Source organism: Leuciscus leuciscus (genome assembly GCF_965113295.1).
Source record: "Leuciscus leuciscus genome assembly, chromosome: 18".
NCBI lineage: Eukaryota > Metazoa > Chordata > Actinopteri > Cypriniformes > Leuciscidae > Leuciscus > Leuciscus leuciscus.
This window is the reverse complement of record NC_138742.1, coordinates 27573198-27588439: the sequence shown is the minus strand read 5'-3', so window position 1 is coordinate 27588439 and position 15242 is coordinate 27573198. Positions and strand designations below refer to the sequence as shown.

At 38.2% G+C, this 15242-nt stretch overlaps 1 protein-coding gene across 4 annotated transcripts in view; it reads right to left on the bottom strand.

Moving 5' to 3' along the window:
- hdac7a (histone deacetylase 7a) overlaps positions 1-15242 on the bottom strand; it is a 92099-nt gene that overhangs the window by 9508 nt on the left and 67349 nt on the right. For all 4 annotated transcript variants that reach the window (XM_082145055.1, XM_082145056.1, XM_082145054.1 and 1 more), the window contains exons 10-19: positions 14600-14762; positions 13678-13850; positions 12897-13079; positions 11699-11915; positions 11468-11601; positions 9790-9910; positions 9505-9554; positions 4517-4624; positions 2004-2059; positions 458-545 (exon numbers count right to left, since the gene is read on the bottom strand). In XM_082145055.1, coding sequence (XP_082001181.1) covers positions 458-545; positions 2004-2059; positions 4517-4624; positions 9505-9554; positions 9790-9910; positions 11468-11601; positions 11699-11915; positions 12897-13079; positions 13678-13850; positions 14600-14762 — 1293 coding nt within the window. The remainder of the gene's footprint in view (positions 1-457; positions 546-2003; positions 2060-4516; positions 4625-9504; positions 9555-9789; positions 9911-11467; positions 11602-11698; positions 11916-12896; positions 13080-13677; positions 13851-14599; positions 14763-15242) is intronic.

The window sequence follows — 15242 nt, the reverse complement described above, 5'->3', positions numbered from 1 at the left end:
CAATCAACTTGGATGTTTAAGTCATTTCAACTTAAATTACATTTAACTGACTTTAAAAAATGTGTTGAATCTTGTGTAACTTATAAAAATTGCTGAACTTATTTTGATGAGTTAAAGCCATGTAAAAACATATGTTGTCATAACTTATTAATCATGTAATTTTTTTTACAGTATATTGGCGAACTATCAGTAATAAGACTAGCTATTTTTTGTTTATCAGATGTTGTGTACTGTATTTACTGTGGATATTTAATTGAAATAAATTGTTCTTTATTTTTCATCCTGTACATTACACTGTTGTGATGCCTGAACTTACTAACAAACTCTTATTGCTTTAATTGTGTATAATAGGGATAGTATAGAGATATATTAGTATAGACTTCCAATATCAGCCATCATATCAGTTATTTGACATAACATGAATATGATGATTAGCATTCGCAGAATGAGCTCTCACCCAGTCAACGATGAGGATTTTACTGGCACTGAGTTTCTGCTGGAGCTGCTTGGCAGCGATCGCCACAGAGTTGAAGAAACAAAAACCCCTGAGAGAGAGAGAGAGAGAAAGAGATAAAGTGAGGTCTCCCACATTAAATGCCAACAAATATTGGAAACGCAACAACAAAACTGTAGTAATACGAAAACAAATTTCCTCACGCAACTGAACTCAAGTTTTATCATGACAGAAAAACCATTGAAAGATAATAGGTCATCTAAAAGCATTTAAATATGTACATATACACAAATAATAAACGTGTAAACTTCAAGCAGATGATTAGATCTGCACTGGGAAGTAAGGGAGCGAGGTGAAACGCTGAGAAATGTGTGAAAGAGCGAACTCAGCAGGCCAATAACTGCTGAAATAAATCAGCGTCTTTCCTCCCGCTCCCTCCAAAGCTTCATTATCAAGCCGTAAATATCCACACACACAGACAGGCGTGCTGACGCTGCAACACACACGCCGAAGGCGAGGTGACAGAGTGCACATGTGCGAACACAACGCCCACGACAGACAAACACAACACTCCAAACATGCCATCAACACACATGTACAGGAAGAAGCATTTCACTCATGACCACAGTAAATAAACACAAACGCACATGCACGACACACTCCACAAGCACACACATTTCTATTATTATTATTATTATTTTATGCATGTGGAGAACTTTATATAGTAAGACAGTGGAAAGGAGACGAGGAAAAAACGACACGGGCCAGATTTCAAGCTATACACACGTCTTAAAATCACCATTAAATCAAAACTGACCATTCTTATTTATTTATTTTTATGGGATACAGCAGTATTTGTGCTGGGCAACGATTAATAATAATCACATCCAAAATAAAAGTTTGTGCTTATATAATATGTGTGTGTGTGTGTGTGTGTGTGTGTGTACTGTGTATAATTATTTTGTATGTATAAATACACACATATGCATGTATATATTTAAGAAATATTTGCCTGTATATATATATATATATATTCACACATAATTTATATTATATATAAATATTTTATATATAAATAACACATTTTACTTAAATATATACATGGATGTGTGGGTTTTTATAAATACAAAATACACAGTACACACACACATATATTATTATGTACACACAAACTTTTATTTTGGATGCGATTAATCGTTGCCCAGCACTATTATAGACGATTCATTTGTGCAAATTATTTTTTTATATTAATAGTTAATCAGAATAACTTCCCCTCCCTCTCTCAGCGACATCTCTTCTCTGATGATGAGGGCGGGGCAATAACTTGTCACTCACATGAGATCCACCAATAGCAAACCACAACCATCCAATCAATTCCCCACGGACAAAATCAAGCCCCGCCCTACATTTGTTCTTATTGGAGAATCCTTTTCACTTGCATATATGTCACAATAGGGAAGAAAATATGGCAACTTCCGTTTCATACCGACATTAAACAAACTCAAGCGATGCACACAGAGAAGTTTCTGTCTGTAACAGCCAGACTTACATGGGGTTTGACGGGTCTGCGTGATGTCCTGGTGGCCTAACCACAGCAAAGCCATTCTGAAACATTGAAACCAACATGTCATTAACTGTGCATTTACCAAACGATGCTTTCACAAACGGGCCACCACTTTCAGTTAAAGCAATAAAGCCATTTCCCTGAAACATCCCCTATAACCTTCATTAAGTTTAATTACCAGCCGGGGACTCGAGTGATTGAACCGTTCCCTCATGTTGGTTACAGTTTTCCACGTCTTAATCAGTTCGGTTTGCTACTTGGTTCATTTTTATTTGAAACAACGGTAATTGCTAAGTTTATCTGAAAGGAAATGAGGACTTGATTCTGATTGGTTGACGCATGATCCAAGAGTGTTGACTGAAGATGCATTCAAGTCATGTCGGAAATGAACACGAGATTAATTTCATGTAATCCTTTACAAAAATGCCAGTAGCAAAGTTAAAGTTTTTACACTTTATACATATTTCTGTTTATTATAGCCAGTGTTACTTGGTGTGATTTATTTGTTCTTCAATACTTTGTGAGAGTATTTCACTGTGGAGCTTTAAGGAAGTGAGTATCTCAGAGCATAATCTCAGAAGTGCCTTAATTACAAGATGACAACCCTGATGCAACGAGAAATTTTTATAATTAGCATGACAGTAGATCCGTTTTATTCAAAGTAGTGAATCAAAATATTAACAAGCTACTTTTCCTAGCATGTTGCAGTAAAGCGTGAAAAAAAAAAGAAGCTTAATCATTGTATTTATCACACTGGATTTCTCATTCAGCTTTACAGCAGAGCAAGCTGGGGCAATACTCAAACACTCACTCTCCTGTCTCGTACAGTACGCCTGAATCATTTTACTGAATCAGTTTGTTTGCATGGATGCACCGGTCATGATTCAGCGATTCACTTTTGACCCTTACATTTTATTTGTAAAATGTAATGCTTTCATTCTCATTTAGATGTTTCCTGCCAGATGATGTCTTTACTTTGTATAATCTGATAATTACACATCAATGCAGATAGACAACTTCAATGTACTTAGTTACTAATGTTCAAAAGTTTTGGCTCAGTAAGATAAAAAAATAAAAAAATAATACTTTCATTCATCAAGGATGCATTAAATTGATCAAAAGAGACAATAAAGACATTTATAATGATTCAAAAGGTTTCGATTTCAAATAAATGCTTTCTATTCATCAAAGAATCCTGAAAACAACAAGGTTTCCACAAACACATTTAGCAGCACAAATGTTTTCAACATTGATAATAATCAGATGTTTCCTGAGCATCAAATGATCATATTATGATTATTTCTGAAGGATCATGTGACACTGAAGACTGGAGTAATGATGCTGGAAATTCAGCTTTGATCACAGGAATAAATGACATTTTACAATATATATTCACATAAAAAACAGTTTTTAACTTGGTGATTTTGTTAAATAAGGGTCTAGTTAAAGTACTCTAAATTATTTGTAGCTTCTTTAACATATGCATATTTTTAAAGTAGTTCCAGGTTTGTTTCAGTTCCAGGTGCAACAGGACTTGACTGTGTTTGCTCACCAGACACTGTGGCTAGTGGTTTTCCAGAGGCCACAATTCTGACATTGATTCCATGAGGGAAAAACAGGCATATAGATATTTTTAATATCATCTCATAATTTGGCAGCAGGAATATTAGGCTGCTGTCCCTTTAAGACCTGACGCACGGATCCATTACACTGTTACACATGCGTTTTCTTTCTCAACTGTTTACGTTCCCTTAAAACATAACTCACTGTGTTTATGCGAATACTGGCCAGACCATTTTGACATTATTTTTTGTATTTGACTGTTTAAGCGCAATTAGCAGCGATAAAGAGCTACATTTAGTGCTGAGAGGCGGCTTTATGTGCCGCACTTTGGGTGCGAGTGCAAAATCTGCGGGAATGATTAAAATATGTGCAATATGTGCAATCCCACACCGAAATTCAAGCCCTGTAACTGCAACAATATTCATCCGGAGCAAATGAAACGAGTGAGTGAGTGGAGGCGGGTTTGTGTGTCACTCGCTGTCGGAGAGATGAGAGAGAGAGAGAGAAAGAGCAGCTGGTCTCCTGTGTCTATTCTGAGGAAAATTAGTATTGGACGTGTTTCAGATATTTCAGGATCAATATTGAAAAATCAATATTTTTGACATTTACATTTCACCTAGTTTAATTTTTCAGATGCCTTTTTAAAAGACTACAATTGAAAAATGTATATATATTATATATCAAATTCAAGCCGCCATCGTGGCAAGTAGGATTGACTGCGTTACACGCCACTGCTGAAATACACACGCTTCTGGCGGGTGTTAATGTTGTCAAACCAGCACCATCAGAACTGGCTGTTTCTAAGCCGGGCATCTAACCAGTGGTGTAAAGATGTTGGAACACACCTTAAAAAAGTCTTGACACGTATACATGTGGCTGACCTACAAACTAAACAGACGAACAGTGTGAATTTTAGTATGTTGTCCTGAACAGACCTTGAGCTCTCCTTTAGCCACTCTGAAGGCCAGCTCGGTCACGCTCCCGGCCGCCATGCGGGACGCTGTGGAGGTGTGCATCTCGTTCCAGATGGTGTCGTTGTCCACCTGTCCAAATACAAGCAAAGAGCTCTGGTGAGGGCTAAAAACCTGTTGATTTACTTATTTACTCCACTTTGGAGTACCCAATCCGTTCATAAACAAAACTGCTTGGCTCAGTGATTTATGTGCATGTAATCCCGAAGTTAACACTTGATTTTGAGACAGTTTCACAGTTTGCGCCTCCACCCAAGCCCTGGCTCACGTAATCCCTCAGCGCCGCGTACATGACACATAATCTATGTCAGTCACCCATTCTGCCAGAATAAAATGATGTAGCTGAATTGTCTTGGCGTACACTATAGCACATTTATCATTATGACAGCCGTGATCAACGTTCATAAATCTGCAGAGCTGCAAACAGCGGTTCAAGCGAAGGGCACGTACGCACGATGCCAGCGTTACATGCTGTTACGGCAAACGTCCCATCGTAAACTGATGAAACAGAGATGTGCTCGTCAACAACAACTGCAGACAACAAGACGAGGTGGAATCTGAACTCATATTTCAATGATCTCATCTTTAATTCTCCTTAACTCACAATTTAAACCTATCAATAAACTGAGCGTAATCCTATTCAAACGAATAACCAGCTGTACGCTTTCACACAGATGTTAACGCTGGAGATTTATGACGAAATTTATTTACCCAACCATATTTGTATAAAGATCACTCATGCTCGCAAAAGTATTTAGATGCTTATTTTTGTTGTAAGCATCCACAAGGCGTAGTGTGTGTTACAAATTACAGAACGTAAACTACATTTCAAGAATACACTAAAAGAAAGCGGCTAGAATGACCGACACTATAAATAGATTTCCTGTTATGTGTCATACTAATGGTATGTTTAAATATTCTTTGTGTGGTCTCCATATTGCCATAAACACGGTCTCTCATCACTGCACCGGCTTGCAGATTACACGTATTATCATATTGGAGGATGAAAAATGCTTAAGATGTGATATTTTGAGCCAGATCAACCATAGTCGTTCAGCTAGTTCTTGTTTGTGCAAAACGTCCAGACACACATTTTATTTTACATAATATTAACTAAAATAATTAGAAATAAATTTGATAAATCAATCAAATGACAACTATGGAAGCTTGTTACTGCCACGGAATAAAACTATTTCTAAGATAATTTCGACTTTTTATCTCACAATTTCACGATCTCACGATTTTTTTCTTGCAATTGCGAGTTTATATCTCACAATTCTGTCTTTATAACTCACAATTCTGACTCACAATTTAGAATTGTGAGATATAAACTCGCAATAACGAGTAATAAAGTCCAATTCTGAAGGAAAAAGACTAAAATAAAAAATAAAAAAGGTGATTGTGACTTTTTCTCTCTCAATTCTGACCTTTTTTCACAGAATTGCAAGTTTATATCTCGCAATTCTGACTTTATAACTCGCAATTGCATGTTCTAAAGTCAGAATTGCGAGACGTAAACTCGCAATTGCAAGAAAAAAGGTCCGAATTGAGAGATAAAAAGTCGCAATCACCTTTTTTATTCTTTATTCTGTCGTGGAAAGAAGCTTCCATAGACAATCAATTGACTACAAAAAAAATAAATCTGTATTATAAACACATTTATACTTCATATGTAACCATATAGTTTGTTTCACAAATAAATAAGTTGTTGACGAACACAAATAAACAGAAGCAACAGTAATCTGCGTCCACTGGGAATCATATTTTCTTAGATAAAGACCAGGAAGCACCAACTTCACATACAGTACACAGTGAATAAGAAATTAACATGACAAAGCGACCAACAGGATCGAGTGCAGAATAGTTTGAAATCAAGGGTATAAAGCCGCTCGCTCGTGTCCCGACTGACAGCCAAAAGTCCCGGTTACAAAATGTATCGACAATTTTTTGGGGGAAATATCAGCTGATAATATTGGTCAAGCTGATTATCGGTCGACCACTAATCATAACCCTTCCTCGTAGTCATACAACCTGTTTATAATCTAAATGGGAAACCACATGCTCCACACCAATATCCACACAAACCAATGAGATGGCGCCATTTAAAATGTTTACTTGAAGCCATTTGTGCAATTAATATAAAGGAAATCAGTCATCGGATCTGTGCATTAGGCCTTGTAGTAAATGCAGCATGTGACATTTTGCATCAGGTCCCTCCTTCCATGTAAGTCTATAGGATTGTATTGTCCAAGTGAAAATCATAATTGTGATCAATTCAAGGTATAGTTCATGTCCGTAGCATAAACGTTGCTCTGAACAAACCCCTCACTCTAAGTATGAGTGGTAGTAATGGTGATGTTTGCTTCAGTAAAGAGCACTAGTAAGAGAAGAGAGACCATCATTAAATTAATCTATAAAACCACATTCATAAGGGGCATGAGAGTACGGGGTGGCCATGAGAAGAAAGAATGAGGTTATACATTCCCCTCTCTCCCTTTTGTTTGTTGCCCTGCTCCCCACATCTTCCTTCTCTCTTTTCTCTTTCATTTTCCCCCATCCTCTTTTTTTTTTTTTTTTTTTGCAGAACTTGCATTGCTTGTGGTTTGGCACTGTGAACAATGAGAGGGCTGGAATTTCTTTTATCCTTCATGGCACATATTGTTCCAATCAATCCACATGGACCTGCTCTGGGCTTGATCGGCGGAGTGAAGTTTTCAACATTTTCTCCAAATTTTCAGCAGGGGTGCTGCCCGTGTCGACAGTGCTGGGATCAGTGCTCTATGACTTGTAGTTAAATGGACTGGCAGGACCTCGTATGCAAAGTCCACACATGCTGTACAGTCTGTCAGCCAGTGGTTTCTGTGGAGCAGGCGTCACTGGGGGCTCGGCAAAAGTCTGCATCGAGGGACTGTAGTGGCACTCGTCATAAGCACTGCATTTATACTTAATATCTCAAATATCTCTATGGCAGGGGTGTCCAGTCCTGCTCCTGGAGGGCCACATTCCCAATTAAACACACCTGAACCAGTTAATCAAGGTCTAATTGAGCATACTGGAAACTTCCAGGCTGGTGTGTTGAGGCAAGTTGCAGCTAAACTCTGCAGGACAGTGGCCTGACTCTAACCAGGACCGAGTTTGGACACCCCTGACTTAACTTCTGTCATCATTTAATCCCCCTCATGTCACCCTCAAACCCATTCATCTTCCGAACACAAACGAAGATATTTTTAATGAAAGCTCAGAGATTTCTGTCCCTCCATTTACAAAATCCATTCCACCAAAACTGATGCTTCAAAAAGTCCATAAAGAGATCGTAGAAGTAAACCATATGATTCGAGTGGTTTAATACAAGCCTTCTGAAGAGACACGATCCATTTATATGATGAACAGATTGAATATAGGCTTTTATTCACATTTAAAAATTGATCAACATGACAACGGCAGCTAAATCGTGCTTGCTTGACATGCAAAAACCAATGAGTTTTGTACCCACGCATTGGGCAAGTTCTGTTGAGGATTACGTTTGCAATGCCTTGTGGTATTTTGTGATTCGTTAAAGTTTTGGTTGTGTGGACTTTCAATAGATGGACAAAAATGATAAGACGATATTTAAAATATCTGGTAACACTTTAGGGTACAATTCTCACTATTAACTCTTATTAGCATGTATATTACTAGGATATTGGCTGTTTATTAGTACTTATAAAACACATATTAATGCCTTATTCTGCATGATCATATTCTACATCCCTTAATCACCCAATACCTAAATTTAACTACCTTACTAACTATTAATAAACAGGAATTAGGAGTTTATTGAGGCAAAAGTCATAGTTAATAGTTTGTTAATAGTCAGAATTGGACCCTAAACTAAAGTGTGACCAAATATCTTCATTTGTGTTCCAAAAAAGTATTATTGGTTTAAACTGACATGAGGGTGAGAAAACGATGACAAAATTATTATTTTTGGGTGAACTAACACTTTCATTTTAGGGAAATAGAGTGGTAACACTTTATTTTAGGGTTCACTTCTCACTTTTAACTATTTGCCTATGAGCATGCATATAGGATATTGTCTGTTTATTAGTACTTATAAAGCACATATTAATGCCTTATTCTGCATAACCATATTCAACATCCCTTAATCACCCAATACCTAAACTTAAACGCTACAAAAATACCTCACTAACTATTAATAAGCAGTAAATCCGGAGTTTATTAAAGCAAAAGTCATAGTTAATAGTGAATATGTTTTCCCCATACCAGAAATATAATTTCTGGGCAGAGAACGATATCCGCTAACAAACAATGTTTTTGCATTATAAGGTTGATAATGGTGTAATAAAAACTAGTAAAACATAATTTAGAATAAGCGTTAGTAGAGTAAGTTGACATAGTTGCAAAGTTACTTATAGTCAGTATATTGTCTGTTGGAGGACCATCACAATAAAGTGTATATTAAGCAGACAGCCTACTAATACTCTAATGACTGTTAGTTGACATGTAGTTGCAAAGTTACTTGTAGTTAGTAGAATGTCTAAAGTGGACCATCGAAATAAAGTGTTACTGTCTATGTTCACTTACAGCAGATGATTCCGATTAAAACGAGCCCAAACACAGCGTGAGACGACACGTGGATCTTTAAATAACCCTCAAAGAGCAACATGACATGCTAACTTGGCTAAAAACCATCATATTTGTCCGAGTCATGCTTTTATGTACACAAATACTGTCTTACTGTATGTGCAAAAAATATATATATACTGTAATATTCTCTGCTGAAATTGCCATTTCAATAATAATCATTTAATTGTTACCAACAAATAATATAATGGCCAGCAACATATCACGCATCCCTACTTAATTTACGATCGAACAAGTTTCTTGAAGGTTTATGACCAAGTTGAAGAGTGTGTGTGTGTGTGTGTGTGTGTGTGTGTGTTTTCACTTACCCCGACTCCCCCACAGGGCAGCATGACGAACATCCGCTGTGACAGTATGCCTGTTGGACACAGTGACGTCAAGCAGATTAACTGTCATTCTCGCAATCGACGTTTGACATTTCCAACCCTTTAGTCACTTTGAAAGTCGCTCATATTCGTGTTTTGGCATGCCTGTGTGTCTTTGCTTTAAGGAATGGGGTGTTGCGCTGGCCAAACTGTAGCTTACTCATGTCTATCAGATCTGAATCATGTGTGTGTGTGTGTGTGTGTGTGATGATGATGATGATGTGTTACCGGCCAGTTTGCGATTGTCCAGTTTGAGGCGGTTGAGTGGATTGGTGCCGTACAGCAGGACGTGTCGCTCCGTGTGGACAGACTGTAACTCTTCTAGGGTGGCCTTTCTTCCTCGAATACTCTGAGGAGGAAGCAAACACATCAAAGATGATGAGAGACTTTTCATGATGCAAACATGGGGTCAGCAGTGGTGACACTGGAGTTATTAAAAGGCGGTTATTAAAACTCAGCAGTGGTGACACTGGAGTTATTAAAAGCAGGGCGGTTTCTGGATGTTTTGGATGGTTTTTTTCAATTCTTTCAAACTCTTATCAGTATAATGAATGTGAAAGAGGACTGACGCTTTTGTCCGAAAAGGACAAAAAAGTGTGGTCAAAAGTCATTCAAAAGTTCTGTCTGAAGAAAAGCCATTATTTAGTGAAAATTTTGAGCTGTTGTGACCAGGGGTCGGACTCACGAAAAATGTCTTGAGAATGCCTGAAGATAAATTTGAAGAAGTTTGTAAGAATGCGATTCGAGTTCTCAAATATTTTCTTACGATAATCTTATTATTTTCTTAAGAAGTAAATGACTTTGGTTTTGGTTTTATCTGATTGTATGGAGGTTCTCGCTGAGGTATGTGAAAGAATGGCTGATCAAAAATATCAAAGTATTTTCATGACCTTTTTTAATGCATAGTGTAATTTAAATGAGTTCGGTTATAATGCTTAATATTTGAAACAGCCCAACAAACTATTGAAGCGACTTTGCTTTGGGGATTTAAAGCTGCCGTCGGCAAGTCTGGCAGATTGGGTCGATTAGCCAAAATTTTGAATGTTTACAACTCTCATGCCCCTCCCCACTACCAGCGAGCACCCTCCCATCGAGGTCGTGCTCGTCAGTGCGTCACTGTTTTTTTTCTAAAACCATCTTATTTATGTTGTTCTGTCGGATTATAGTGTCGATTACACTGAATATGATCAAAAAAATTTTGCCGACGGCAGCTTTAAGACAAGTTGGAGGGGTCGTAACTTTCGGAGAATGATTTCTAAGAATATTCTTTTCACGAATTAAAATACTTCCCCCGGTTTCACAGATGAGGCTTAAGTCGAGTCCCAGACTAAAAATGCATGTTTGAGCAGTTTTAACTGAAAGCATATCTTAAAATAATGTCAGTGCCATTGTTTTGTCTCAAGATGCACACAGGTAATGTTTTTTTCAAAGGCATGTTAAAAAAAGCTACTTAAAAGGTCTAATCCTGGCTTAATCTAAACCCAGTCTGTGAAACCAGTTCCCTGAGCCAATCGGATCACTTCGAAGGAGGACTTGATTTCTAATGACACTCGGTCCATCCGATTTGTGAATGAATCATTCAGACCTGTTTTCCGAATAGCAGCTTTTAAACTTAAGTCTGTTCCTCACATGAATCAATCATGTAGCTCCAGAAGGCTAGGATGCGTCACAAAGGCTGCTTTTATGGTGCTTCTTGGAGCTTTACAGAATATTGAAGAGGTCTATAAATGTGTCTCTAGTGTCCTCCAGAAGAAAAGAACCACACGAGGGTAAAGGAATGTTGAGAGACTGTCCATTTTGGGTTGAACCGTCCCTTTAATGTGGATGAGTTGCTAGAATATCATGCTAGAATGATAGGACAGATTAGTCAGCGCCCCCTTTAGGAAAGGAGAGGAACTGTGAATACCTCGCACTGGCCCCTGAGGCCCCTCTCCTGCAGGCGGGACCAGATGCTCTGGATTCTCCCAGCATGCTCCGGGTGGCTGCTGTTGTCTCCGCACGTGCACTGGTGCTTCAGCATCTGGGAGTCGTACACCAGACCTACACACACACACACATGAAGGCATTGAGGTTTGAGTCAGGGAAGAGTGAGGGGTGAAGAGTGAAGAGTGAGGGGTGTTTGGCGCAGACGCTGTACCCGTGGTGAAGCGCGGTTGGCTCTGGGGCGGCTCTGTGGTCGAGGTCAGAGGCATGGTTTTGTCCGGCAGCGTCAGCGAGGTGGAGGCGGGAGACGACTGCGTGCGGGACAGCGGCCGGTGCATGCCGCCGAGCATCATGGGTACCGTCAGCGTCTCCATGTGGGCCGTCTGTCTGCGCAGTTGCTGGAGTTGTTTTTGCGTTTCCCACAGACGCGACTGCAAAAGAAAGCGATTTAATCAAAACATGTTTGCATGCATTACTGGGAAGTGCTTCTCTGAATGCATCTGAGATAAATGTCTGTAATAAAATATAATATTCTGTTGGGGAAGTATCTAAAAATGATGATATATGACATTAATGGTATTTGTACTTAATGATAGAAAATAGTAATAGTAAATAGTACAAATAGTTTTATTAGTAAATTAAAATTAAAATTAAAAAATATAAAAAGAAGTAGCTATAACTTAAAATAAATGTACCTCATGGTAAATTGTTGTACTGCTTTTTTATTGTATCACAGTAATGATGATGTTATTGATAATAATGAGAATGTCATACAAACTCAAAAATAAAACATTGAAACACTACAGTGATTGAGAGATGGGGAGAAACATTTGCTTAATTGACATAAAAATAATGTCAGTAAATGCAAAGTGAAGACATTATAACATTACAAAAGATTGCTATTTTTTCTAACTTTTTCTATCCATCAGAGAATCCTGAAATTGTTTTTATCATGGTTTCCACAAAAATATGAAGTAGCACAACTTTTTTTTAACATTAATAATCATAAAAATGTTTCTTGAGCATCAAATCATCATATCAGAATGAATTCTGAAGGATCATGTGACACTGAAGACTGCAGTAATGATGCTGAAAAATCAGCTTCGATCACAGGAATAACTTACATTTTATGATATATTCACATAGAAAACAGTATTTTAAAATGTTACATTTTAATAATATTTCATAATATTGTTCAAATAAGTCTTGGTGAGCATTAGCGTATTTAAAAAACAAAGACTTTTTTACTCAGATGTGTTTTTGTGAAATTCACCCACAAACAATCATTGGAATATTTCACACATTTTTCTTCATTTCAAATGTTTGGCTTCCGCCTCATCTGTAACACAAATTATTTTGCAATAACATTTTGCCAGACCAACAGCGCTTGTGTGGCGTACTCTGGTTCTGACCTGGTTGAGAATGAGTGTGTGCTGCAGGTTGATGTGCTCCTCCTGGTTCTCCATCTCTCGCTGTGACTCGGCCCTGATCCGGCCCTGATGGGCGTCCCCCGCTGACGGCCCCCCCTCCTCCGAGTCCATGTCCTCCGACGGGATCTGCCGCAGACGAGGCTTCTCGCTGGACTTCGACATGAGCTGGAGGACACACACATCCTTTTGATGTCATCTACTATAGTATGCTGTAGTATACTGTACTAAAATGCTGTATACTTCTTTTGGTAACACTTTACAATAAGGTTAAGGGCCCCTATTTTAACGATCTAAAGCTTAAAAAATATTGCACCATTGACCAACTGAAACCTGGTCTAAAGTCATTGGCGCAATATTTTTGGGGTTATTTGAAGTCTATTTCAGTTCCTCAAAATAGCAACGGTCCAACAATGCGCCTGAACACACCTCGTTTTCAGACCAGCCGACCATGGGCGAACAAATGGGTGCAAATGCATTTGCTATTCAAACAATGTGGCTCAGGACGTGAAAATGATAACTGCGTCGGGCTGGAACTGGCAAAACACACTCGTGTCGCGCCTGGCGACGCAATACACTGGGTGTATGATAGGGCCCAAGGTCTTTAACATTAGTCAAGTACTTATTCTACTACCCTGAATCCTAACAGTCCACTAATACTCTAATGAGAGTTGACATGTAGGTGCAAAATAACTTATAGTTAGCAGAATGTCTAAAGTGGACCATTGAAATCAGAAAATAACTCAGATTTGAGTGAGGTCAGTACCTTGCCCAGGTGCGTCTGCTGTTTGAGTCTCTCGAGGAGCTGAGCGCTGTGCTGGAGCAGGTGCGGGTGAAGGGCCCGGGGACTCTGGGGCAGCGGCTCCGAGCGCGTGCGGCTCAGAGGCTTATGAGGACCAGACGAGCTGAACTGCAGAGGAACCGGACCCAGACCTGGAACTGATCACAGGCAAGTCTGCTTACAATTTCAGCAGATGAAAGCATAATATTCAAGCTAGATGTCAAAATATCATGCCACAGATCACACGAAAGTAGAAAATAAACACATAAAACGATCCACGATGGCTTAAATATAACAATTTTTGCATATCATCATGAACTCTGTGAACACGGCGGTTGAATTATAAACACAAAAAATACAGATTTGTAATACGTTTATATTTTTGAGGTTGGATTTTGTTTAAGCATTTTTTTATATTTAGGTTTTTGTTTACTTAAAAATATGAAATAACTAAGATTATTAAAATCTGATTAATATAATAATCTATGAAAAATATTATCATAATATATACTACCATTCAAAAGTTTGGGGTTTGTAAGATTTTTTCATGGTTTCATGGTCTATTTGAAATAGAAATCTTTTGTAACATTATAAATGTATTTATTGTCATATTTGACCAATTTAATGTATTCTTGCTGAATTGCACCAAATAAAATAAAATAAAATATAATAAATAATAAATGTCTCACTATAAATATAAATAATAATTATAAATACAAAATAAATCCAATAAAAAAAATATATGATTTTTTTAAAATAAAAAAACCTGAGTCATTTATATTCTGAAAATATTTTGTAACTGGCATATTATTCCCAACAGCTCTCCCCTGTCATGTCGAGGAGTGACCACTAGATGGCGCACACATCAAGCTGATAGTTGTTGAGTGGTATTTCCTGCAGATCTTACCGGCCAGCATCGGGGCGTGCACGAGTCCAGAGGGCTCCAGGATGAGGACGGGCTGCATGAGCTGTCCCGTCTGCTCTTCCACACCCAGAGGAACCAGCAGCGAAGAAGCGCCCGGTCCCACCGGCACACGACCCAGCTTCAGTGAACCCAACTCGCTCTCCGCCTGCAGACACACGGCCAGAGCTTTACAACATGAGACTAGCTTTGAGTTCAGCCTCAGAACAGCGGATGAACCAGAGTCAAACCAAAAATTATTCAGACACCAGATTAAATGTTTTATATTTTTTGTACTAGTGGGTGCAGGACACTATAGTTCATTTATGTAAGTGAGGATTGCAAAATAAAGTAAACTGTGACATTATACCCAAAAATACGTAATACAGTGACTACCAGTAACATTACTTCTACAAAAATGACTCAGACACTTTGACCTGACCATGTTTTGCTGAAGTGTTTATTCTTTAATTGCTAATGCGACCTTTTTACACACAGACTGCACCAAAATAAGCATTGCTTGGTAATTGGTTCACTTTAATTGGTATTATCTAATGGTGTAGATATATTTAACATAATTCATGTGCGAGACAGTCTAACAGAAGGACGGACAAAACCAGTGAAATATCAACTGATTTGATAACTCTGA